Source organism: Equus quagga, chromosome 17 (assembly GCF_021613505.1).
Source record: "Equus quagga isolate Etosha38 chromosome 17, UCLA_HA_Equagga_1.0, whole genome shotgun sequence".
Classification (NCBI taxonomy): Eukaryota; Metazoa; Chordata; class Mammalia; order Perissodactyla; family Equidae; genus Equus; species Equus quagga.
This window is the reverse complement of record NC_060283.1, coordinates 1,109,972-1,134,966: the sequence shown is the minus strand read 5'-3', so window position 1 is coordinate 1,134,966 and position 24,995 is coordinate 1,109,972. Positions and strand designations below refer to the sequence as shown.

At 59.2% G+C, this 24,995-nt stretch overlaps 2 protein-coding genes across 11 annotated transcripts in view; one reads left to right on the top strand and one right to left on the bottom strand.

Moving 5' to 3' along the window:
* Positions 1 to 1,388: 1,388 nt before the first annotated feature.
* Positions 1,389 to 5,251, top strand: DRD4 (dopamine receptor D4). The gene is made up of 4 exons (XM_046644543.1): positions 1,389 to 1,658; positions 3,249 to 3,361; positions 3,458 to 4,254; positions 4,342 to 5,251. Exons 1-4 carry the CDS (start codon positions 1,389 to 1,391, stop codon positions 4,542 to 4,544), a joined length of 1,383 nt encoding a protein of 460 aa, XP_046500499.1. The 3' UTR covers positions 4,545 to 5,251.
* Positions 5,252 to 9,178: 3,927 nt separating this feature from the next.
* DEAF1 (DEAF1 transcription factor) overlaps positions 9,179 to 24,995 on the bottom strand; it is a 29,984-nt gene continuing 14,167 nt past the window's right edge. The window contains exons 9-15 of one of the 10 annotated variants that reach the window (XR_006885776.1): positions 24,863 to 24,991; positions 22,638 to 22,885; positions 20,496 to 20,627; positions 13,422 to 13,511; positions 11,341 to 11,431; positions 10,427 to 10,706; positions 9,179 to 9,631 (exon numbers count right to left, since the gene is read on the bottom strand). Coding sequence is in view for 4 of the 10 variants with exons in the window: in XM_046643533.1 (XP_046499489.1) it covers positions 10,600 to 10,706; positions 11,341 to 11,431; positions 13,422 to 13,511; positions 20,496 to 20,627; positions 22,638 to 22,885; positions 24,863 to 24,991 (797 nt within the window). In the remaining 6 variants the exon portion in view is untranslated. Of the gene's footprint in view, positions 9,632 to 10,426; positions 11,432 to 13,421; positions 13,512 to 20,495; positions 20,628 to 20,891; positions 21,068 to 22,637; positions 22,886 to 24,862; positions 24,992 to 24,995 lie in introns of those variants that run through there. The other 9 variants (XM_046643533.1, XR_006885775.1, XR_006885777.1 and 6 more) reach the window with 9 other exon arrangements.

Here is a 24,995-nt window from a genome sequence, read left to right as displayed (position 1 = left end):
CGATTTCAGTGAGTCCATAGTGAAAATTCCAGCTGTAATTCACTTTCCATATTTGTCCTTTCTGTGCACTTTCACCATCTGAGGGAGGGCAGTCCGGGCCGACCCCTCTGTCGTGCACAGCCGTCCGTCTCTGGCTAGCTCTGTGCCGTGGGCCTGCTCTGAAGGAGCCTTACCTCCACGGGTCTGGGGCCCTCCCCCCAGAGCCTCCGTGCTCCCACCTTCGTGTGTCAGTGTGAGGGGCGAGGGGCCTAGAGAGTTCACAGGTCTGGGGGTGCAGGGTGAGAGGGTTCTCATTTGGGGCTTTTCTTTTCTCTGTGAAGAGGGAGGTGGCTCGGGTCACACTGGCGTCTGAAGAACACGCAGAACCACAGTATTTGCTGATCTCCATGAGCGCTCCCCCCAGCCTTTCCTGTGTTATCTCATTCAACGCTCTGGGGGGTAAGCACCACTTCCCCGGCTCAGGGCGGCGCACGACCTGCACAGGGTCACAGGCTCCGAGGTGATGGAGCTCCGATGGGGACTGACCACTCAGCTGCCCGTCCTGGAGGACGGAGGGTCGGGCAGTGGCTGCCGGCAGAGGGTGACTGAGCATGGTCCCGGGTACTGGACGAGAGGCTTCTTTGGGGGATGGGGTGCAGGGCCCAGGACGGGGGTCTGCAGTCATTGCGGGGGACGCGCCAGGGCGGGAGAGATTGCGTCGGGTGGGGTGTAGGAGGGGGGAAGGGAGCGCAGGGAGCTTCTGCCTCACGAGCCACCGATCATCAGGGGGCGCAAGGGGGAGGCGCCCGAGCGCCCGGGGCTTGCTGGGGGAGCCAGGGCCGGGACTCCCCACCTCTGGTGGGACCGCCCTGAGAAGGATGTTCTCCCGACGCGGCGTGAATAGGATGGAGTTAGAAGTGGCCCATCTCCGCCTCGAGGCGCCTCCAGGAGCGTCCCTGAGGAGGAGACACCCAGCTTGGGCGCATACAGGGACCCGGGGGTCTCTGGGGCCGGCGGGACGGCGCTAGCGCGGGTGCCCGTGCGCCTCGGAGTATGTATGATCCGGCCGACTTTCCATCCCCGTCGGTTTCTTGGGGCGCAGACCCGCACGTCCCCCCTAACCCTGCGGCTCAGGGCTATCCTGGGCCTGCCCGTGACAATCACCTCGCTCAACTTGCACCTTATCGAGCCGCTGCATTTGTCCACCTCTCCGTCTCCCGGAGCGCAAAAGTCCAAGATGGGCAAATCCAGAAAGCCCCTTGGAGCGCCCCGGGGCCCACCGAGCGGGGGCGGATCGGGCGGGACTAAGGCCCGGCTGGGGCGTGCGCGAGGGGCGGGGCTCCGGGTTCGCGCCCTGGGCACTGTCCGCGGTGCTGAGCGCCCGCCGGGGCGCAGGGGGCGGGTGCGCCATGGGGAACCGCACCGCCGCGGACGCGGACGCGCTGCTGGCGGGGCGCGGGCCGGGTGCGGGCGGCGGTGCGGGGACCCCTGGGGCGGCGGCGGCGTTGGCGGGGGGGGTGCTGCTCATCGGCGCAGTGCTCGCGGGGAACTCGCTCGTGTGCGTGAGCGTGGCGGCTGAGCGCTCCCTGCAGACTCCCACCAACTACTTTATCGTGAGCCTGGCGGCCGCCGACCTCCTACTCGCCCTGCTCGTGCTGCCTCTCTTCGTCTACTCCGAGGTGAGCCCGCGTCCACCACCGCGCGCACCCCTCAGCTGCTCCTTCATCCCCTGTCCCACTTCACCCCAAGGACAGCGCGCCCCGGCCACTTGGCTTCTCAGGAACCTCAAACTAGGCGTTTGCAGGGGCGCTGCGCCTGGTCTCAGGACGACCGGTGCCTCCGTCTCCCCGAACTCCACTCCCCCCCATCTCACAGTCCATCTGTCCGCTTTGCTGTCTGTCTGTCTGCACTCCCTCTTCTGTCCCTCTCCTCTCTGCTCCCTCTCTGTCTTGGCGTCTGCTACCCAAGAGATGCCTCTATCCTTCAAGGCACAGACCCCAGAAACAGGTGACTTTGACAGTCCAGTCGCCTCCCCACCCCCTCAGCTGGGTTCTGATCCCCAGGGGAGCCAGCTGGACAGACAGGCAGATTCAGGCTAAGCCCCCCTGGCTTCCCCTGGGGCAAAGAGACACATGTCACTGTTCGAGGCCACCAGGAACACCAGTGCACCCCAGGGAAGGAGACCCTCACTCACGCACAGACTCGACCCACAGCTGGAGAGACGCTAGCTGCCAGGAGCTGCGGGGCAGTGAGCACGGCTGGAGGGAGGGGTGGCCCAGGCCAGACTGTGGAACCGAGGGGAGGGGTGGCTGGAGTGAGGGGAGAAGCCAGAGCCAGGAGCCTCCACCCCCCAACCAGGTCTGGCCCTTCGGTGGGTCTCCCCTGGTGCCAGCCCTGTCTGCTCCACGGTTTGGGTCGAGGAAAGCTGCTTAGGTCTCGGTTGGGGACACAGTGTCGTGGGCTGGCGGGGAGGGGAAGCTCGGTTTTTCTAAGGTGGGCACTGTGATTCCCCGCAGGGCTGGGGCAGAGGCCAGCAGGACAAGGACATGCATGACCTGCCGCTCCCCTGGAGCTGCAGACAGACGTCACAGTGATGGCTCTTAAGCTCCTAATCGTCCCAAATCAGCGGGAGGGGATTTAGAAGGGGGGGGGGGGGGGGGGGGCGACTGTCTGCTCCTTTGCCCTTGGTGGGAGCACAGGGCCCCATGCCGAGGCCTTTATATTTTTTAACTCATTTATCCTCAGGACAATTATGTGGGTACTGTCATCACCCTCATTTTACAGATGAGGGAACAGAAGTGAAGTGACTGGTCCAAAGTCCCAGAGCAGTGACAGGTTAACAGGCTGATTCTTAGCTGTATTCGGGCGAGGAAACAAGGGCGACGGGCTTCATGCTCCACGGCAGCTGGGTCCCCCTGCCCCAGGGACCTGAGCCCCAGTCATCAGAGATGAGAGTCCTCCGGCCTTTCCCAGCTCTAACCGAAGCAGACCTGGGGGTGGGGGAGGGATTATCGCTCGGCGCCCAGTTCAGGGGAGGCCTGCCCAGGTGCATGGGCCAGAGCAGAGTGCGCACAGCTGCCTCTGGTTCACTCCAGCTCCCTTTCTGTCTGATATTCAGCCTCTGCTCCCCAAAATAGTGGGGGTCAGAAAGGCAGAGAGCCCTGTGGGTGGCGGTGAGGGCTGCTGGCCTGGCCGTGGCTGGTGGAACACCCCCCTGTCTTGTGTCTGTTGTTGCTGCCCACCCCACCCCCCACCTCCTTGCGGCCCAGGTCCAGGGCGGCGTGTGGCTGCTGAGCCCCGGCCTCTGCGACGCGCTCATGGCCATGGACGTCATGCTGTGCACCGCCTCCATCTTCAACCTGTGCGCCATCAGCGTGGACAGGTGGGCCGCCCACCGCCCCGCTTCGTGCCCCTGCCCGCGCGCCGCGCCCCCCGGCCCCCTCCCCTCTCCCCGCCGCCCTCACCGCGCTCCCCGCAGGTTCGTGGCCGTGGCCGTGCCCTTGAGCTACAACCGCCAGAGCCGGGGCGGCCGTCAGCTGCTGCTCATCGGCGCCACGTGGCTGCTGTCGGCGGCGGTGGCCGCGCCCGTGCTGTGCGGCCTCAACGACGCTCACGGCCGCGACCCCGCCGTGTGCCGCCTGGAGGACCGCGACTACGTGGTCTACTCATCCGTGTGCTCCTTCTTCCTGCCCTGCCCGCTCATGCTGCTGCTCTACTGGGCCACCTTCCGGGGCCTGCGGCGCTGGGAGGCTGCCCGCCGCGCCAAGCTGCACGGCCGTGCCCCGCACCGGACCAGCGGCCCGGGCCCTCCGGCCCCCGACGCCACCGCGCTCCGGGGCCCGCTGCCCCCCGACGCCATCCCGCCCCCTGGGCCACAGCCCCCAGACGCAACCCAGCTCCCCAGGGCCATCACGTCTCCCAACGCCATCCCGTTCTCCGACGCCAGTGCGCACCCGGACGCAACCCAGCTCCCCAGTGTCACCCCGGCCCCCGACGCCACCCCGCCCCCCGACGCCACCGCACCCCCTGACGCCACCCCGCCCCCTGACGCCATCCTGTACCCCGACGCCACTGCACCCCCTGACGCCACCCCGCCCCCCGACGCCATCCTGTCCCCGGATGCCATCCCGTCCCCCGATGCCATCCCGTGCCCCGATGCCGTCGCACCCCTCCACGCCATCCCGGCCGAGCCCCCGCTGCAGGCCCGCAGGAGGAGGCGCGCCAAGATCACCGGCCGGGAGCGCAAGGCCATGAGGGTCCTGCCTGTGGTGGTCGGTGGGTGCCTGCCCGGGTGCGGCGCGGAGGAGGAGGCAGCGCCGAGGCGGCGGGGGGGACGCTTGGCTCACCCCCGCTTCTCCCCAGGGGTCTTCCTGCTGTGCTGGTCGCCCTTCTTCGTCGTGCACATCACGCGGGCACTGTGTCCCACCTGCGCGATGTCCCCGCGGCTGGTCAGCGCAGTCACCTGGCTGGGCTACGTCAATAGCGCCCTCAACCCCGTCATCTACACCGTCTTCAACGCCGAGTTCCGCAACGTCTTCCGCAAGGCCCTGCGCCTCCGCTGCTGAGCGCCACCCGCCTCCCCGCCCCCCGCGCCATTGTGCGAGGACCGGGCCAGACGCCAGCGGGCGGAGGGGGCGGGCCGGCAAGACTGATTCAGCAGATTCCTTCCTCTACGCCCGCTGGGAGGGCTTCTGGGGGTGGGGGGAGGGGGCGAGGAGGAGGAGCTGCTGCCCCACGGGGGGCCTGGAGAACAGATCCCCTGAAGTCGGCTGCGGGGGTGGGGGGGCGACCGGCTCTGCCCCTGGGCAGCACAGGAGGCCCTTGGGAGGTTGGCTTAGCTCGGCCCAGGGAGAGAAGCATCGGGAACCACAGCCGCCCCTGCCTGGAAGCTCGCGGTCCCTGTGCTCACAGCCTCCTCTGACAGGGGGCCCCCTGATACCTGGGTGCCAGCTGCAGCCCCCACCAGCCGTTCCGGGGCCAGCAGCCTCCTCCCTCCGTCCCCTGGGCTGTTTCCCTTTGGCCCAAGGGGAGAGAGTGGACAGCTCATCCTCAGAGGGAGCCTGGCCCTTCCCAGGGGAAGACAACCAGAGTGGGCAGGTCAGCAGCCAGGCCTCACCCAGACTGACCCCTGCTTCTCCAAGGACCAGCCAAGGTGGCCTGTTCCATTGTCCCTGCAAGACACAGCTGAGCTGGTTCTGCCCACCATTTGGCAGCTGCCAGGAAGTCAGAGCACAGCTGCCTGCCAGCTTCTGACCAGAGGTTGCCCAGAGCCCCGAGGAGAAGGGCCTGCGTGCTGGGTGGGCCCACCGAGGCAAGTCCCCTCGAGGGAGCTCTGTGCGTAGACCCCAGGGCGCTCAGTCACACTCTGCTCAGCAATGCCCATGTGGCCAGGCCCAGGGCGCGGGAGCAGGAGGAGGTGCAGGGCCCAAGGCCAGGAGAGTCCCCCAGGAGGCCCCTGTGTGCTAGGGCTGCCAGCTCCCCCGCCCACAGTGTGGCTCCCGACCCTAGGGCAGCAGGGGCAGATCTTGGCCCCACCAACCAGGACCAACCCACCCCAGACTTCGTCTTGGCTCTCCCAGTCCCAGGGCCATAGGAGAAATTCATCTCCGCTCGCCAGTGCTGCGGGCTGAGCGCTCCCGTGGGGAGGCTGCTGTTGGTGACAGGCAGCTGCTGCCAACTGCTAAGTCCTCTTCCGAACGTGAGAAATTATGGGCGGAGGTCCACGGCACCAGGCAGGACCTCGGCATGTTAAAATATCCTGTGGAGAGGGGGGGCCACCCCTTCCCCTCTGGGTGCTCACCCTCTCCTGCTCTTTGCCACCTCCTCCCAGAAGCCTCCCTTATCACCTCCTAGGATCAGCCTGTCCCCATCCCCTTGGAGAGACTTGTCCTCAGGGAACCGTCTGACTAACGATGATTCACATCTGTCTCCTGCTGGGCTGGGGGCTGACAGGGGCGCTATGTCCCCACACCCACACAGGGTCTGACAGGCAGTGGGAGTTGGGAGGGCACCGGGGTGGGACCCTGGCTCCAGCTGCTGCTTGAGCTTCGGGCACCTTCTTGCCCATGAAGTGTGTGGACGGCTGCAGCAGACACACTGGGTCTCCCCCCAACACAGTGCAGTAGCCCCAACACTCAGAGGGGCCCCAGGTGGCACAGCTGAGCCCCTGCCCAGCCGGCTGTTCCGGGGAGCTGCCCCGAGCCGGCTGATGGTGCCTCTGGGAACCTCAGACTTGAAGTAAAGACCAGGGAGCGGGGCACTGGGGCCGTGTCAGGCCAACGGCAGGGTCGGAGTGAGGGGCCGAGGGCAGTGGTTGCTCGGCCCGCCGCCTGGCTCTGCTCCCCAGTTCCACGTGCCATCCCGTGCCCTCGCCCATCTCTGATGCTCACTCCACACGTGCCTGCTGGGCCTGCTGCAGCCCAGCGCGGAGCAGGTCCTCGATGTGCCCACTTCAGGCGGTGGGAGCTAGTTTCTGCTGCCACCACCAAAAGGACCTCACCCAGCACCTCACCCAGCAGCCAGCTGTGGGCACCTGTGGCTCTGCCCACCCATCCAGGCTCTGTCTGCAGGGGGTGAGGCCACGTCCCCATCCTGTGTGCTCCTTCTCATCACCCAGATGTGAGGACAGGGCTGACCACGCTCCTGAGGGTTAGGGCCAGGCCGGTGAGCTGCACCTCCCTCAGGGCTGAGTCGTGGGTGGGCTGGGAGCTGCTGGTGGCCCCACACTGTCTCTGCCAACCTGTGGGCAGACACTTGCAGCCCCACAGAGGGGGACGAGGTGCACAGGAAACAAAGTGGACACTGGGGACAAGGTCAACATGGGAGACAGGTGGACAGGACAAGGTGGCCGTGGAGAACAATGTGGTCACAGGGGGACAAGGTACAGATCTGCAGAGAGCCCGGTTGACCAGGAGGCACCCCTTCTGTTCCGGCACGCTCACTGGCCCCCGCCGCCAAGGGCTGCCCTGCCTGCAGCTCTCTGGAACCCCGGCCTGGAGGACCTGCGGCGCCCCGCACGGCCTGGCCCATGCTGACCGCGGGCCCACAGAAGCCGGCCCCTTGCCTGTCCCCTGCAGCGGCCGGCAGGAGATGCCATCAGAAGCATTGACACAGAATGCTGACGACTGCTGACAAACCCTTGGTGCCCCTGAGGGCAAATTTCCAGACGCTACACCAAGGCAGCGTCACAGGCTTAGAAATGCCTGCTGCCCTTGGAAAACTGTCCCCGGGACGTGCAGTCCTGGGGCTTCTATCCTAAGACGAGAAGGGAGACGAGCCATCCCCATCCAGCACCGCCCGGCCCCAGGCCACACGGCTCCCAGAGCCCGGTCCCCAGAGGTGGCTGTGCAGAGCCGCCCGCCACGCTGGGCAGTGGCCCTCCCCTGCGGGCCGCGCCCCGGCCTCAGCCACATGCTCTGCGTTTCCAGGGTGGAGGGAGTCCTCCTCGGGGTGCAGGTCCCTTCGCAGCCCCTCCTGCGATGCTGACGGCCCCTCCCTTCCTGTCCCCACGCTCCTGCCGTCGGACGCCCAGCAACCGCAGAGGCTTCTGCCCCAGCACAGCTGAGAAGCCCCCATGGCCAGTCACTCTGTGGGCACCATGAGGAGGGGCCCGGAGGGGGTCTCGGGGGCCCTGTGCAGCCATGCTACCCACGTTCCCAGCCAGGGCTCACACCTGGACTCCGAGAGGTGGCGGCAGAGCAAACGCCAGGACAGCAGGCACCTCACAAGAACTTGTTAATGTAAGTAAAACACCTGAAGACCCCAGCTTAGTCCACAGAGGGGGCTTCTGGGGGAGAAGGCCCCGCCCGCCCCCCGCTCCCCTAACCCCTCCCGGGAGCCAGGCTCCTGCGCACACCCTTTCCCGTCAGGGCTCCGCCGTCCCCCGGCTCATCCCAGAGACAGTGTCTCTGGGGCACTACGGCCTTGGAAGAACCTTCTGGAAGCAGGAGCCCAAGGAGGGTGCAGGACTGGGAGAATTCCTTCATGCCCATGGTGGCATGAACGTGGAGGACACACAGCTCACGGAGACAGCGCTTCAGAGGAGCATCAGAATCAAAGTCTGGGGGCGCCCGGTGGCCGAGTGGTTGTCTGCCGCCTGGGGTTTGCCAGTTCGGATCCTGGGCGCGGATCTGGCACTGCTCATCCGGCCATGCTGAGGCGGCGTCCCACATAGCACAACCAGAAGGACCCACAACTAGAATGTACAACTATGTACTAGAGGGCTTTGGGGAGAAGAAGGAAAAAAAAAATAAAGAGGAAGATTGGCAACAGCTGTTAGCTCAGGGCCAATCTTTGAAAAAAAAAAATCAAAGTCTGTAAACTGGCCCCGACACCGGGCCTCCACGCCCACCGCGGCGAACCCTCACCTTCTCCCCAAGGCAGGTGGGGCTCTGAGCCTCCTCAGCGCAGAGAAAACAAGGCCACCGCAGGGCCAGGGCTCTGGGGCCATGAGGGCTTTTCTGGAAACCCAGGGAAGCTTCTAGAATGTGGGTGACTGCTCCACGGCAGCACTCTTAGCAGGGCAGGCAGGTCTCGAGCTAGCTGAGCCTGACACCCAAACGTGCTGGTGGCGAGTCCCCAGGTGTGGGCCCCTGGCTGACCTCCTCGTCCTCCTTGACCAGCTCCTGGGATAGGCCGGGCACAGGGCACAGACGAGGAGGTGCTCGGCACAGGCCACGGCCCCTGAGGCCCCCGGCCCGGCTAACAGTCAGGCTGGCTCCCCTGCCCGGCTGGGCCAGGTCAGCAGGCGCAGGCAGGGGCTGGGGAGGGAGGCTGCCGGCCAGCACCCCAGCCGGTGGGCGGGGCCACTGAGGTCAGCGCAGGGAGGGGACGCAGGACTGGCCTCCCCTCCAATGGGCCTGCGTTCTTGGGGCTCTCGTGTCGGAGGGAAGGAATGGAACTTCTTCGGGGTACACACGGACCTCCCCACACTGGCCACAGAGGCGGCAGGACCAGATGCCATGTCACTTCAGAGACTGGATGGGTGGCTCAGCCTTCCCAGTGGGGCCAGAGCGACCCAAGTGACTGGAGCAGTGCCACCCTCGAGCTTGCACCTCTGCTCCAGCTCCTCGGGTGACAGACACGGGGGAGGACGCTACGGCAGCCTCGCCGTTCCCCCATGGCAGCGCCTCTGGGTGGCAGCCTCCAAACCGCACCCACAGAAGGAAGAAACCTGAGGCCGCCGGCCTGCGGGCGTGAGGACGCGGGAGTGGAACCCCCGTCCGGGCGGAGCGGGGACATCCCCTTTATTGACAGACACGTGTATGTACACGAGTGTTTCAGAACACGACACACCCGTGGGTGAGACGGACACTCATGATCCAAGGGATAAAAAAGAGCACCGAGAGGAGCCGCCGTCCCACGCGGCCCCGCGCTCCTCGGGGCTACTGGCGGCAGGAGTTCATTGCCAAGGGACAGGTCACTCAAAGTCTGTTAATAACTTGGCCAGCAAGTTTCTTCACCTTCTCCTCAACAACCCCAAAGTCCTCAAGGGGTCCTGCACCTGCGACAGGTACATGGCACCGCGGAGAGGGGACCCGGCAAGCTCTCACACGTTGACTTTCTCTATCACGCTCTCAGTGACGTGGACTTCGTCGGCCTGAACGGTGACGGCCGCTGACTGCCCGCACATGTGCTGGTGATCTTTCCAGTCCTGAAAGGAAGGACATTCACGTTACCGGGAGCTGCTGCCCCAGCCAGAGTGACATCTGCCCAGGGAGCAGGGCCAGGTGGGACCCTCCAGCTGAGGCTGCAGCCTGCGCGAGCTGTGCGGCCGGCCCTCCCGCTGGTCTCTGCCAAGCCCAGCCTTGCCCACCCTCGTTTCTAAGGGATCAGCTCAAAAGGCAAACAGCTAACGAGCCTTGAAAGACCGAGCGGCCCAAACACGTCATTCTCTGAGCCCGTCCCCTTTCAGGGGTCTCACCCAAAGAAAGAACCGTCCACGCAGAGAAGCGCTGACACTGATGTTATCATTGCAAAGGAGAAGAAACAGAGCTGGAGCCAGCCACGTGTCCATGGGGCGGTCGGTGGCTGTGGCTCACAGGATGATGGGGGACAGTGTGGGCGCTGAGGGAGACCCCAGCTCCTCCCACGCCCACTGCCCCGCTCCAGGCAGGCGCCGCCATCAGCCCGGCACAGGCGGGACAATGGGGCTGCCACACGGGCCGCCCCTCCCTCCAGAGGAGGCCTGACAGCAGGGAGACGGCTGGACAGAGGTGCACCAGACACACGGCAAGGGCGGGCAGAAGAGACAGGATGGGACGGGACACACACACACACTGGGGTGCCTCCCACAGCAACGGGGTTCCTGGATCGCAGAACTCCAGCTCCTTGTCTGTGGGCCTATGTTTTCCAAATTCTCTACAGTCAGTGTACCTGACTTGTATAATAATAAACTAAGATTTGAAATCATTATATCAAAAGAATGAAACTTTAACTTGAAAATTACCTGAAAGGGGACTGTCCGTCCATGCAGTATGTAAAACTTCACGCACACCGGGCCAAGTCCACGGCGTTTCTCACCATACACAGAAATTTACCAAAAATGGATCATAAACCTAAATATAAGAGCTAAAAGTGTACATGTTTTAGAAGAAAACAGGAGATTTTCCTAACCTTCAGTTACACAAAAGTGCTCTGACACCACGGTGTGATCTCCATGAAACAAAATTCTGATGAACTCTGGACTTCAACAAAACTAAAAACTTCTGTCCCGCAAACACCAACCACTATTAGGAAAAGAAAGAGACACGGCACAGACTGGGGGAAAACATCTGCAAACCACGTACCTGACAGAGGAGCACAGAACTCTTGATGCTCAATAAGAAGAGAAACTATCCAACTGAAAAATGGGTGAAAGATTTGAATAGACATTTCCCCCCAAAAGATACTCAACTGCCTACTAAGCACATGGACAGATCATTAGTCAACATCATCTGTCACTAGGCAATGCAAATTACAACTCCCCGTGGCATCGCTGCACACATGGGACGGCTGTCCTCACACAAACAGTAACACGTGTTGGCGAGGAAGCAGGGAGACCCCATCTGCTGCTGGTGGGAAAGTAAAACGGGGGGCAGCCACTCTGGAAAACAGTCTGGAAGTTTCTTATTAAAGTTAAACATTAGTTTACTCTATGACCCAGCAAATCCACTCTAGGTATCCAGCCAAAACAAAACATACATCCACCCAAAAACCTCTATGTGAATGCTCACAGCAGCACTACTCACAGTCACCAGAGAGGAGAAACAGCTCAGATGCCCGTCACCTGCACGGAGGCACACGTGGTCCACCCTCCCAGGGGAAGATCATGCAGCCAGAAAAAGGAAAGAAGCACTGCCACCTGCTCCAACATGGACAAACCTCGAGAACACGCTGGGCGAAGGCAGCCAGATGCAAGAGCCCACAGGCTGTGAGAGTCCCGGCACAGGAAATACCCAGAAAAGGCAGATCTCTGGACAAAGGAAGTACATTCGTGGTTCCCAGGGGCTGCGGGGGAGCTCAGAGGTCTTTTTATGGTAACGGAAAGTTCTAAAGCTGAATTGTGATGTTTGCACAACTACAAATTTACTAAAAAACCATGGAATTGTATCCTTAAAATGGGTGAATTTTATAGGATGTAAATTATACCTCAATGAAGATATAAAACACACACGTGTGCACACACCCCTCATATGGGATTTGGAAAGAAAATGAAGTCTGCAAATTAAAACCCAAAACAAGTCATGGTCCTTGTCCAACTTGTGACAAGACAAGCAGCCTGACCACCTCTCCAAGTCTTCTAAGGAGCGCAGAGAACGAGGGAGCCAGACCAGATGGGACCGGGAGGTGTGAGGTCAGCATTTACCATTTACCACAAGCAGCTGGGCCTCCTGTCTTTCAGATCCTGTTCATCTTGGATCATTTGTGCTCATTTGGATCCAACATGAGAATAATCGTTTTGGAAGTTCACTTTATATCAATTTAAGTAAATAGAACCCAGAGCATATGTCTTTATCAAGCAGCATGTGAAAAGAGCAAAAGCTTCACTAATCAAGGGAAGAAACAGGTCTGTCGACAAGATTGGAGCAACAGTGTGACGTGCCCCCTTCATGAAGAGAGGTCCCCAGACTGCAGGCTGCACTCAGAGAAAACGTCATGTGGCTGAAACAATTCCATCAAGAAACAAGCCCGCGAATCTTCCCGTGATGGCTCAAATGCAGGGAAGCTCTAGGAGCCGACCCCTCGGATCACAGGCCAGCACAGAGCCTTGCCCTCCCGGCTGCCACTGTATCTTAGCCCCTCCTTCCGCGGCCCTGGCACTCGTCATGGCCCCGGAGAGCAGCGAGGCGGCTGTGGACGCCCTCTTCTCGGTGCACGAGCCTGGAGCTGAAACCTCAGGGGAAAGCAGACTTCTGGCTCTGAGTCCTAAATCTCCAGCACCTGGGACGGGCCAGGGCTTAAGAGCAAACCCGGGGGGCAGCTCCCACCCCAAGAGACACACCTAGGGGCAGCAGAGCTCTTGGGGTGCCAATGCAGGCAGGCCCCCCGGGGTCCTGCAGGATGCGAGGACAGGCTCGTTGCTCGTTGTCCATCTCTACACGGCACCCTGGGGGGCCCTCAGGCATCTGAAGACTCCAGAGGTGGGATGAGCCACGTGCCCACACACTGCTCCTGGACGGCCACCTCCATCCCCCTCCCAGCCGACACCTGCCCTCCTGAGGGTTTCTGTGGATGGAAGGGCACTTCAAGAAGCCACCACGTGGGGCACCCTGGCCGGGGAGAGGCCGTGTCCAGATGCAAGTCCACCTCGCGGAGGCCGCGCAGCGAGGCCATGACTAGGTGTGTACTGTCCATCCACCCAGCACACGGCGTTTTAACTGGGACATTTCACATGGGCACAAAGAAGAGGGGAGAACAGGCGGGGCTGCTCCCTGCACAGCCCGTCTCTGAATAACAGCGGGAGCAGCGATAACCTGAACTGGCGGGTGCTACTCAGAAAATCCTCTGATTTCCTTAGAATCGATGGCTGAATGATGGCAACAGAGACACATGTGAACATCACTGTGACTTCACGATCTAGGACGAGGTGTCCAGGGCTGGGAAGCACTGACCGTGACAAGGTCAAAAGCCACCTTGAGCAGTGGCCCTGCCCCTGGGCTACAGCCGCCGCAGAGCAGGGACCCCCATGGGAGCAGGGACCCCCATTGGAGCAGGCCTCCCGATGGGAACAGAGCTCTGGGGCCTCGCATGGCCACGGCACACACCACGCACGGCTGCAGCAGGGCTCTAAAGAAGCCTGCAGACGCCACGGGGAAGGCCGAGGCCTGGGGGACAGGACGCTGTGGGTTGGCAGTGCCTCCGTGGAGGGACAGCCTGGCCGGCAGGGAGGCCTGGTGGCCGGAGACCCAGGCACCCAGGGGGCCTCTCACACCAAGAGGGGTGGCAGGGCGTGGGCACGCTACCTTGCGCTGGCAGAAGGTGGAGCAGTAGTTGACTTTGTGGCAGCCGGTGCACTCGCTCAGGGCCTCCCGGCCACAGTTGACGCAGGACTGCTGCAAGAAGGACACGAGAGGTCAGTGCGGGGACGCCCCGAGCCCTCGCCCGAGACGTGGGGGACGAGGGGTGCCAGTGCACACAGGATGAGGCCCAGTCTCCCCGAGGACTCTGACATGTGTCCCCGTCCCCACAGCTGCCGAGACACACGTTCCCTCTCTTTCTCGAAAGGGGTCTACCCTCGGTAACTGGAAAATTTGCACCACGTCAACATGTAAACTTCTCTCCAAACTGCAGACTTCACTCCCGCCCAGTAAGCACAGAAAACCAGCCCTGGGAGTAACAGCTTGCTCACCATCGAGAACACTCCCCGAGCGTCTGTCCAGGTCCTGGAGACGCCCGCAGGGCCTGTGCGGCCGGGCACGTGTGGACTCTCGTCAACAGCTGCCTGCGGCTCCAGCCCCAGCACCCACCGCCCGAGCCCATCCGTGTGGGCCACCGAAGTCGACGCTTGGTGTGCTTTGTCCCTAAATTACATGACTGCAGCTTTCTTGCCAATCCACCGCGGCCTGCACACAGGTAAGGAAGGCTGTCTGCAGTGCAGACACGAGCCAGGTGGGGCTGGGTGGGGCCCGGCGAGAACTCCTGGCGACCCCAGCAGGCGGGGCCTTTGCTGACGGGTCAGCGGGTCACTGTGGCACCAGCACACGGACAGGCCCGACACGCCTGCTGACATCCCGCTGCATCCCACCTCTGCCACGCTTTCCGCACGTGTGCAAAAGAGCGAACTGGTTCCAGTTTCTGTTCTGGATTTCAGCTTCCTTCTTTGCAAAATGCTACGTTTACTGTGACTGACATTCTTCCTCCATAAAACGACCCCAGCGTGCACTCGCTCACTTCAGAAAATGTGAGTGTGAGGCAGACTCTGAGGGACAACTTCAGTGCCCAACGTTAAGTGACAAAGTCTGCCAGCACAGAGAGAGGTCTCCAGAGGGCAAGGGCGGGTGGAGCTCCCGTATCCGCATCCGGGGAGAAGGGGCTGTGGGGCGGGGGCCCAGCACACTGAGCCAGCACAGCCTTGAGAGGCTTCCTCACCGTCCTCAGGGGCTGCCAGTCCCCTTGTGTCACACCCATCCCCCCCAGAGCACGCTCACCTGGACCTGCACCCGGTGGGCCCCTCGCACCCAGCAGGGTTCTCGGAATACAGTAAGCACTTAAGAAATAGCTTTGAACTGCATCAAGAGCCTGTCCTAACGAGCAAGCCCTCAGGCGCTGGCGCCTCCCTGCACAGTGAGTACTTCCCAGCCCTGGGCCTTCCCCCACGCTCCCTCAGGGAAAGGCATTTTTTAGCAAACAATACTCAGGGGTGCGGATTGGAGTCAGACACGGCAGCACCAGCTCACGTCAGCTTCCTGCACAGGAACAGAGGGCCGGGGCGGAAACACTGAGGCCGTGTCGGCACACACACGGCTCTGTGCCGTAGGCTGAGGGCCCGCAAGCAAGTAGCCCACTACGCCCAGATCCTGGCTCCTCAGACCGTCCTCCAGCGAATGAACCAGGGCCCCTTGGAGGAACGGCTGGTTCAGGGCCGGGCAGGAGATGCCCAAGGCGGGCCAGAAAGGAGGCAGGTGCTCAGGACGGGGCGCGGTCAAAGGGACACAGGAGCCAAAGATGCAACAATGTGAGCAAATAAGTAGCACAGGTCTGGGTTAGAACCCCAAGTATAAAATATATACAAATGAGCCCATCTTGATACATCCACACGAACAAGCAGACTGCCACACAGAAGGTTCCAGAAACATGCCTAGCTCCCCCCATCCAAGACGAGGACCTCCCCGAGTGGATCTGCTCGGGGACCAAGTGTGGAGAGGGGGTCACTTTAAGGGGAGAAACCTCTGAGCCCACACACGGCCTGTGACACCCCCTGAAGTGCACACGCAGAGCCTTTGGGGATAGATGGGGCCAAGAGCGCGGGGCCCTGTGACGGGATCAGCGCCCTTGCAGGAGAAGAGAAACCAGAGTGCTCTCGCCATGCGCGGCACAGCCAGGAGGAGGCCTCCCCGGAATCCAGCCTGGCCGAGCAGAGAGCTGCTGCCACGGCTCCGGCCCAGGGCCCTGTGCACGCTCCTCCTCCTCCAGGGCCCATCTGTGCTGAGCTGTACTCACCTCTGAAAAGGGAAGTGAGCACGATCAGAGAAAGGCTGGGCAAGGGTGAAGAGATGCGGACACAGACCAGAGGAGGAGGGCTCAGGCCGGAGCACGCGGGGCTGGCGCCCAGCTGGGCCATGGCAGTCACCCAAGACCCTGCAGCCACGTGGCCGGCCTCTGCCGGACACCATGCCCTTGATGGGGAAGGGCATCTGCTCTTCTGCCCTGTTTAATCTCTGCAGGGCTAATTACACACACGCGGACACAAACACCCCACGATCAAAATCCGGCAAAAATCTCCTTAATGGTTTCAGCGGGGCTCAAGTTGATTTTTTTTAAATTCTAAATAAAATGTCAAAGCAGGCAGCCCCGAACCTCCCCTCCCTCTGTTGCAAGGCCCTGCACTCTCGCTTACGGAGCTCACGAGGGAGGTTTTCTGCAACCTCTTTCTGACTCCGATGGCTTCGCGTCTTCCTCCCCATGCCCCAGCGCTCCCCGCAGAGACCGAGGCCCATGGCCCTCTGCAGTCCCACGGCGTCTGCCCCTCCAACCCGGCCTCTTCCCAACATCACAGTCAAACAGAAGCACGACCGGCAAATAAGAACTTCTGTTCATCAGCAGAGGCGCAGGGAAGGGAGATTCGCGGCCAAACTGGCTGGTGTCGAACTTTCTCATCACAGCAAATCCCTCAGGAGAAAGTCACTCAGCAGCTCTGCAGGGAGCAGCCGGGTCGACGCCCACCTCCTCACTCCTCTTCCCTGCGACCCAGGCCCGACTCCAGACCCACGGCCCTGACCCTAACCATGGGCCATGGTTGGAGTCCCTCCAGCCGCACGCTGCTCAGGTCGCAGCTTCCAGCACTTCGGCACTCCCCTCGAGGCTCGGAGCCGCCAGTTCTAATTCCAGTCATCATCTCACAGGAACCCAGCGCCCAGGGGCTGTGGTCATCATGGTGCCCCAGGGGTCAGACCTGTTGCCCCTGTGAAACAGGTGACACACACAGAGCCAGACATGGTTAACGCGGCTGCAAGCACGTGACTGCCAGCTGGGATACGGAGGAGCAGGCTCTACGCCACTGGCATGTGGACCATCAGACTCCACGCGTTGGGCTGCGGCTTCCACTCGGGCCTGTGACACCGACAGGAGCATGGACGTGTGGCACCTGGCCACCCCTAGGCTGTGTGCTCAGCCGTCATAAAATGACTCAAGAACAACCCATCCTAGGGGGCTGGCCCTGGGGCCGAGTGGTTAGGTTCTCACGCTCTGCTTCGCTGGCCCAGGGTTTCGGTGGTTCACATCCTGGGTGCAGACATGGCACTGCTCATCAGGCCATGCTGAGGCGGTGTCCCACATGCCACAAACTAGAAGGACCCACAACTAAAAATACACAACTATGTACCGGGGGCTTTGGGGAGAAAAAGGAAAAATAAAATCTTAAAAAAAAAAAAGACCCATCCTGTCGACAGCTCGCAAGAAGGGAGGCGTGCCCCTTGGCTCCAGCCCTTCCCAGGGCTCAGGCCGCAGGACCGGATGGGGGCAGCGGGGGCCGGGAGCTCGGCTCGGCCCCGCCATCTCACTAAAGGGCTTAGCATTCTCCTACCAAATGGGGGATTTTGAGGATAAAGGGATTTCATGTCGCATTTCTTTCTTAGAAATACATACGATTACAAATAAAACACAAAGCCCAGCCTTTCAGGGGTGGGAACTCTGTCAAATCAGCGACAGCAGACGCTCCTGCTCAGGGGTGGCAGGCGGCCTGTGATGGGGCGGGGGACAGAGCCAGGAGGCTGGGGACAGCCTGCCACCTTATCACAAGTTGTGGGTCACATCAACTCAGCTTCTGGACCCTCTACAGTGAGAGGAGGAAGAGCGACTGTGAGCTCACTGGCTACTCCTCTGTGAAGAAAACGCACAGAGCCGACTCAGCACCCTCCACTTCCCTGAAAGTTACTGACACCGGGCGAGGGAGGGATACTCCAGTGTGTTTTAATCTACTTTTGTTTTCAGTCCATGTGTCATTTGACAACTTTCACTGAAGGAGAAAATGTGTCTAAATTACAAATTTTACTCTGTGAAAAATGGTCCACAAAACTGGTAATGAAAAATGTAAAACCAAAAGTTAAAAATACTTTCCTCTTTCGTTTCCTCGCCAGCGTGAAGTTCAGCTTTCTATGCAGCTGGTGCTCCCCAAACCCGAGCTGCCCCTGTGTTCCCGGGGAGGGAGAAAAGCCCAGATGCTCCGGGCCCTGACAGAGAAGGCGAGCAGGGCACAGGTGCACACGGAGGTGTCCCCAAATGCAATCTCGGCAGCGGGGAGCTGCCCTCCACCAGCCACTGGGGGAGGGGCGAGCGCAGACGGGGTCCCTGGCTGGGACCCCAGGGTTCAGGGAGCTTTCTAAGTGAGAAGACAAGAGGTTGCTCTCCAATTTACAATTTTGCATACAATCTGAATTAGCAAGACATGTCAGACACTCCTTCCTTTTCATCCCCTGCACACGCCCCGGGGCAGCTGTGTGAACAGGCTTTCTTTACCTGAAGGACAACCGGCCATAGAGCTGGTAGCCGTCTCCCACACGGCCTGGGGAGTGGGGCACGCAGCAAACAGCCATGTCTCAGGTCCCCATGCCTCCCTCTAAAATGACCTCAAATGCTTTGTGATTCTGGGAGAAAAATTACAAAAACCAAAAAGAAACATTACAGGACCCAGCAACACTTGTTCAGTGGCTAGAATGGTACTTGCCACATAACAGGCGTCAACGCTATTTACGGAATCAACGAATAACCTTAATTGTTACAATTACTTTGATTTTTTTTAAAAAGTACTTTTTCTAAGGAAACATGAATAACCCAAATTAAAAACGGGCCAAGGATCTGAAAATACAAACAGGACATACAAGTGGTCAAGAAGTACAGGAAAAGATGCTCAACGCCCTCAGTCATCAGGGAAACACCAACACAGCAGCTACACCACGCCACACCCACGAGGACGGCAACACCCACAACACCCTGTGGAGACACAGGAACCCACAACGCGGCTTCCGGGAACACAAACGGGGGCAACCACTTCGGAAAAGAGAGTGGCAGTTCCTCAAAATGTTAAACGTGGAGTTACCAAATGACCCAGCAACTCCAACATCCATGAGACATGAAAACATGTTTATAAAGAAAGTTGTACACGACCTTCAGAGCAGCATTATTCCCAAGAGCCAAAAAGGAGAGACAACCCAAACGTCCAGCCAGGCATTCAACCACCTCCTGAAGCCAAACTCAATGCTATCCAGGGAAGATAACAGAATCCAACACAAGTCAGAGTCTCCACCATGAATGAACCAAAAAGTCCAATAAACACCCAGAAATTACTGGACGTGTAAGGAGAGGAAAACAGGACCCATCGGCAAGAGGAAGGCAGTTAACAGAAACAGACCCTGAGATGACCCAACGTTGGGATTAGCCACGATTTTACAAGACATGGTTATGAAGATGTACACTGAAGTCAAGGAAAAGATGATCTTACTGAGTGGCCAGCTGGGGAAAGACGCAGAGAAAAGGATACTGCTGGAAGGAACAGAGTAGATTTTCAACTTAGTGCCCCTCAGCATGCAAACCCCCTTTGCCATCTTCTCCATGAAAACACAATCCTCGGGCATCTCCCCTCGGGTGGGCATGATGGCACGCTTTCTCAGGAGAGGACGTAAGAGCCGACACAGAAGGAGGGGCTCTCCTGAAGTTCCCGGCACAGGCCAGGGGTCATGTGGGTATCAGGACACCCAGCGGAGCACTGCCCAGGCTCGGCAGGACACAGTCTCTCTGCAAACCTGCAGCCTTGGTCTGCCCTGCGTGTTCTGAAGGCTGCCTGGACCCCTCTGCATGCTGCCCTGTCAGTTCCCGACTGCCTGCCCCCAGCAACACACAGGGGGTCATTTGCTTGCCAGCAACCTCCAGGCCGGCTCCAGCCAGCCAGACCAGCAAACTTCTCTGAGAGCCTGTGAACCATGCCTTCTGCAGCAAGGTCCAGATGCCAGCCTTGGAGAGGGAGCCCTTCCCACCGCACTCTGCCCTGGGTCCTTTCCAGCAGACCAAGCGTGCCGCGGAGTTTCTCATATCCTCCTCAGAGTTAATGATTCTTTAAAGTTTCTGTTTAACCTGCCATTCTAGCTCCTGATTGGACTCAGCATGCTGAAGAACCAAACAGAAACTCTAACTTTCAAATTCTAAATCTAGAAAGCACAATAATTGAAATGAAAAATATACCAGATGGGCTTACTGGCATCTGGGAGACGACCAAAGGAAGGCTCGGTGAACCAGAAGACTGAGCAACAGAAACTATCCAGTCTGAACAACGGGAAGAAAAAGGACTAGGGACCAAGGGCCAGAGGCTCACGACCCACAGGTGCTGCCAGGCATCAGCACACAGAACACTCGTAAGGGAAAGGGGCGGAGGGAGAAACCGGGTGTGAAGCATATTTATAAAACCAGTGACAGAAAATCTCCAAACTGGGGGGAAACCAACTTGAAGATCCAAGGAGCTCAGCTGGGCTAACTTTGCTCTTTATTTTCCGCAGCCAGTGCTCCATGTGCCTGGGCCTCAATGACACCAGAGGGTGAGCGAACTCCTGGAGACAGTAAACAACTCGCCCTTGAGCGTGCCTTTCAGATGGAAACCAACCAGCCCAGGGCCCACACCCCAACCTCCTCCTCCAGGGGGCTCTCACTCTCTCGGCCACTGTGCATCTGCCCTGATCACCAGGGACAGGTCCCAGCAACCGGGGACAGCCCTTAGGCCCCAGAGCCCACCGGCCAACCCTGAGCTGGCTCCCCCTGCTGGGTCCTTCCCACAGACACCACAGGAAAGGCTCTCCCCCACATTTTCCCCACTCTCTCTGCTCCTGACTGACCTGGTACTTCCTCACGTGGCCCGGTGTGGCCAAGTGTGGCCCAGCGTGGCATGGCGTGCCTCTTATTTCTAGGGAACGGTGAGTGTAAACTTCTTCATGACAGTCATTCTGTATCTGCATATCTTCCCACACCTGATTAAGACAATCCCACATGCCCTTAAAATATCAGCAACCCCAAGAACCTAAGATATGAAGAAAACCACACCCAGGCACCTCATAGACAAACTGCTAAACACCAAAGACAAAGCAAAATTCCTCTTTTTCCTTTTTTTTTTTTTTTGAGGAAGATTAGCCCTGAGCTAACATCGGTGCCCACCCTCCTCTACTTTATATGTGGGACGCCTACCACAGCATGGCTTGACAAGCAGTGCATAGGTCCATGCCCGGAATCCAAACCTGCAAGCCCTGGGCCGCCGAAGCAGAGTATGTGAACTTAATCGTTGCGCCACTGGGCTGGCCCCCAAAACCAAGTTCTTGAAGCAGGCAGAGAGAAACACTGCGTGTAGGAGATCAAGAACACAGACGACGGCTGAGGCCATGGAGGTGAGAAGACGAATGCCATCTTCAAAGTGCTGGAAGAAACAAAAGTGACGACCTGGAATTCTGTATCACTCAAAAATGTCCTCCAGGGGCTGGCCCCGTGGCCGAGTGGTTAGTTTGTGCGCTCCGCTTCAGCGGCCCAGGGTTTCCCTGGTTTGGCTCCTGGGCACGGACCTACACACTGCTCATCAGGCCACACTGAGGCGGCGTCCCACATAGAAGAACCAGAACGACCTACAACTAGAATACACAACTACCTACTGGGGGGGCTTTGGGGAGAAAAAAAAAAAAGAGGAAGATTGGCAACAGATGTTAGCTCAGGGCCAATCTTCCAGAAAAAAAAAGAAAGAAAGAAATCAATAATGGTAAGAAATCAAGAAAATCCTCAAATATTTCAAAATGTTAACAGTCATTATCTTTGGATGAAGAGATTGCAGATTTTTTTTGCCTTTATGCTTTTCTCTTTTCTGTAAAATTCAGTGTTGAGTATGTGTTAGTTTGGAATTATATATTTTTGAAGTATTCTTAAATTATGTTTCTTCAGTAGTAGAAACATTTTTCTCCCTTGAAAACAAATTAATCGCATATTAAGAAATCATTTAGAAAATTAAAAAACGGAAAAGCTTTTCTTCCCTCTGATCTATAAAAAGTAGGAAGTAAATGAAAAATATTTTCCTTATATAGATTTGGTACAAAAAACTTAATGAGACTTTAGTTTACAAACTGAAGTCCCCATTTACTGCAACTGAGAAAGCTCCCATTAAAGCACGTGGCTCTGCTTTGCACGTCGTTCCACCTCCCGCCCTGGAAGCCCCCCTGGGCGGCAGAGTGGCACAGGCCCTCACGGCCCCCTCTCTCGTCCCAATTCCTGTAACTCCTGGGGCCTCCCAGGGCCAGAGCCTTCTCTCTGATTCCGGTGAGTCACCTCAGGCATTGCAGTGGTGGCCCCAGCTGCACCCTTAGTTGCCTGGAGGGCTGAAGCCCTGAGTCAGCCAAAGACCTTCTACAAAGAGAAGCCGAGGGGCTGAGTGGCTTCCGTGCTTCAGGAACAAGAGGCTGCCCAGAAACGCTTGGGGTGTGAAGCTCTGTGCACAAGACCCTACTTCTGAAGAACGCACTGGAAGCCGGAAGTGAACCGTCCACGCACGGAGAGTGGGGGAGACAGTGGTCCGAGGGGCCCTGAGGTGCAGGAGGAGAGCTGGGGTACAGGGGAGGCCATGCATGTGCCCCAACAGCTGCCTCACAGCCCCACCAAACGAGGTCTCTCCAAACTCGATAAAATACGAGACGCGTTTTCACTGCACAACGACAGGCTGGAGTATAAACCGTGGCCATTACGGGTGAGTGTTCCAGAAAACGGCTGGCATGTGTGTGTAACTGTTTCCTCTTCTGAAGTAAACCCATCGTATTTATAAAAAACACAAACACTTCACCAATAACAGCTATCGCTTTTCTATAAGAAAAGCTTAATTTAATTTACAAACGATTCTCCGAGTCTTCCTTTTCAGGAAAGTGGGGAGTGGGCTCTGTAAGCCAACGTAAACACCGACGGCAGGCCCCAGGAGCCAGCACGGCCCACGCCCCTGCTTGTGCTGACGTTACCTCTTTCCGCTCCGCGTCGGCCTGAGCTCTGGCCTGGGCCACAGCGGCCTCCCGGTAGGAGCTGGCCTGCTTGGCTTGTTCGAACAGCGTCTTCAGTTGCTGGGCGGTATTGAGCAAGGAATTGACCATCTCTTCCAGGTACAGCCAGCTCCGCTGCTCCGACATCTCCAGCCCATTGACCATCGTGGGAGGGACGCCTTTGGTGGGGGTAGAGGGCGGGACGGCCAGGGCTGGCAGGGATGTCAACACTAGAATGTTTGGAAAGCAAAATGAAGCAAGAAATTAATATGTTTCCCAGCTTCAAGATGCCCTCCATTAACAATTCTCATCAAATGGTGGAAAGTCTGGCGGTAAAGCGATCACCAGGTGTAAATGGCACCTGACCCCCTCCTGAAAGGCTCCAGAAGACGTGGAGACGCTGGTTGGCCAGAGCTCCGGGCCACACCTCCCAGTGCCGCCTCCAGAGCACCCCACTGAGGCGACCGCGGGCACAGGCTGCAAGCCAGATGCTCTAGATGACACCAACAGACCACAAGCAAAACGTGCCCTGCGCAGGGTGCCATGAAGCATCCCTGGACCCAGGAGAGGACAGGGCAGGGGGCGGCTCCAGACTGAATCAGTAATTCAACAGTAAACCAAAGAACGAAAGTCTCCTGGCTGGCTCTGCTCACTAGAAAGTGCTCCCGGACGTCTGTGGTCACCATGGGAAGTGACTCAGGATAACGAGACTCGCGTTTCTCACAGTTGGAGAAGAAAGTCACAAAGATGGAAAGGGAAGAAACGAGAATGAACCCTGTGGTTTTGGACAGGAACTGGAGACTCAACACATGTAGACAGATCTGGAACACAGATGCGTGTGTGTGTGCACATTCCCCACCTCTGTCCACTGAGAGGGCTGGGGCACGGACACCCCAACCGTGATGAGTGCACCCAGGGTGTGCTGGTAAATGTCTGACATCCAGCCTCCCAGGAAAAAACCCTGACTTGCAGCATTTGCTGATTTCCTGGGGAGAACACTCCACCAAGACCTGTTCCCAGCTCCCAACGTGGGTCACTGGACGTGGGCTGGAAGGAGACGCACACAGCGCTTGAGAGCCATGACGACCAGCTCCAGCCCACTGCGAGCAGGGCCAGACTCGGCTTTGAAACAGAATGCCCCAGTAACAGGGTCAGGACTCCTGGAGGAACCGAAAACCTAAGATAAGCCTCCAAGGCCTCACTGTGCCACAAATTAGGGAAGTGCTCCAAGACAGACAGGGCAGGTCAGAGGACAGAGAACACAGCAGCAGCTCAAAGGGCTCCCGCCGGCCAAAGCTGGGCTAATCCAAGCATAAACAATGACAGTGACAGGTTATAACCCACTGACTAAAACAGGAAACCACGAGGCCACATTGAAGGGAGCAAATGATCTCACAGGCGGGGCGTGGGCTGAGGGGCGTCTGCATGCAGACACTTGCCACACAGGGAGGGCACACCTCCTTCATCCAGGGCCAGGCAGGACCCCCAGCCCCAGCAGATTCACCAGGGACGTGGCCCGGCTGAGGGGCTCGGGGGGCTGGGGGCTGGGGGCTGGGGCCGAGGCGAGGTGTGGGGAGGAGCAGAAGCACGGTGAGCTTTCAGGATGGAAAGGGTTTGAACAGGCAAAGGGGAGAATTAGGAAACCGACCAGCGAGGATGAGGAGGTGAGGTGTGATTACACTTACGATCAAGTTCCTATCTTGCTCCACTGTCTACGAGAAAAACATAAGAACACAAACATCCACCGCAGGGATGACGGGGCTCCTTCAGAAAGGTCTCTCAACACAGAACTGTGTCCAGAGTGTGCGGGTAACTGAGAAGGCCAAGTCCAAACACACATGCAGCGGGACACCATCTCCAGGTGTGGGGCCAGGGGACGCCAATGTCAGCCTCCAGCCCTTCTGTCAGCACACGGGAGAGCAGAGTGGCTCGGGGTGGGGGTGGGCCCCACCCTGCCCGGCGAGCACGCAGCCTCACGGCACAGACAGACCAAAAACCCAGCTTTGTGGTGTCCGGCCTCTCCGGAGCACTGCCGTCTGGGAACGCAGCCTGCCAGCACACACCCCAACACGGGCGCGGCATGCTCTCACAGAACCTGACTCAAACACCGGCAGCCCCAACCCAGCGCGTCCCCCACCCGGACCCTCTCTCGTAGAAGCAGTTCGGAGACAGCGGCCTGCACATGCGCTGAATTCTTCCAGACTGACCTATCTTGGGATGAGCCGTTGGCAGCGCAGCTTCTGGGAATGGCGCAATCTGACAGCTGTCCTGGTAGCCGGGGTAGTGGGGCTCCGGGTGGCCGACCCGGCACGGCGGCTGCACGCCCGCTTCCTGGACTAT